An 865-nucleotide genomic window follows, 5' to 3' on the forward strand; every position below is an offset into this window, starting at 1 on the left:
GCGGGGGTTCTGCTGTGGTGCAGCAGAGACCTGTCCTAGGAGGTGGCTGCGTGTTGCCTTGTGGTGGCACTAAGTACCGCGAGGCAGCAGGGCTGGGGATGAAATGCCTGGAGGGACCTGGTGCCTTGGCAGGTCTTCAGGCTGCTTCTGTGCTGCAGGGGCAGCACTGAGCAGAGGTGGCTTGTTGGCCAAATTGTATCTCTTTGGATCTTGTCCTCTTGGAGTAAAGTCACGTGGTTGTGTTTCTGTCCTGCTAGGAGTCTGAGCGTCTAGAGCTCATGAACGCTGAGCTGAAGGCCCAGATAGAAGAGTTGAAACAGGAGAGGCAGCAGCTGATCAGGCTGCTTCTGTGCTGCAGGGGCAGCACTGAGCAGAGGTGGCTTGTTGGCCAAATTGTATCTCTTTGGATCTTGTCCTCTTGGAGTAAAGTCACGTGGTTGTGTTTCTGTCCTGCTAGGAGTCTGAGCGTCTAGAGCTCATGAACGCTGAGCTGAAGGCCCAGATAGAAGAGTTGAAACAGGAGAGGCAGCAGCTGAACCTCAAGACGCCCGAGGGCGAAGCCAACCCGCTGCTGGAGCAGCTAGAGAAGAAGTGAAGGTGGCACCGGGCCACGAGGCGGAGACAGTGGCGCAGGGTCTTCCAGGGTCTCTAACGTATGTACTGTGTGAAGAACTGTGCACCCAGGCCTGGCGCAGCCAGGACCCAGTGGGCTGCCTTGGGAACTACGGACCAAACAAATATGGGTACAGAGAAGATCGGGAACCTGTCAACCATGTATTCTGAGGCTGAACCCGGGAGCAGGGCTAGCGGCGCCGGTGAGGGCGGCCCCTGCGCGTTACCTCATCACGCCCTTCAGCCCGCTGGC

At 57.7% G+C, this 865-nt stretch overlaps 1 protein-coding gene across 1 annotated transcript in view; it reads left to right on the top strand.

Annotated features, from left to right (window-relative positions):
- The window catches only part of JDP2 (Jun dimerization protein 2), a 6,183-nt gene extending 5,588 nt beyond the window's left edge, over window positions 1-595 (top strand). The window contains exons 3-4 of the mRNA XM_008939631.1: window positions 258-376; window positions 526-595. Coding sequence (XP_008937879.1) covers window positions 258-376; window positions 526-595 — 189 coding nt within the window. The remainder of the gene's footprint in view (window positions 1-257; window positions 377-525) is intronic.
- The last annotated feature ends 270 nt before the right edge of the window (window positions 596-865 follow it).

Source organism: Merops nubicus, unplaced genomic scaffold (genome assembly GCF_000691845.1).
Source record: "Merops nubicus isolate BGI_N331 unplaced genomic scaffold, ASM69184v1 scaffold49350, whole genome shotgun sequence".
Taxonomy (NCBI): domain Eukaryota; kingdom Metazoa; phylum Chordata; class Aves; order Coraciiformes; family Meropidae; genus Merops; species Merops nubicus.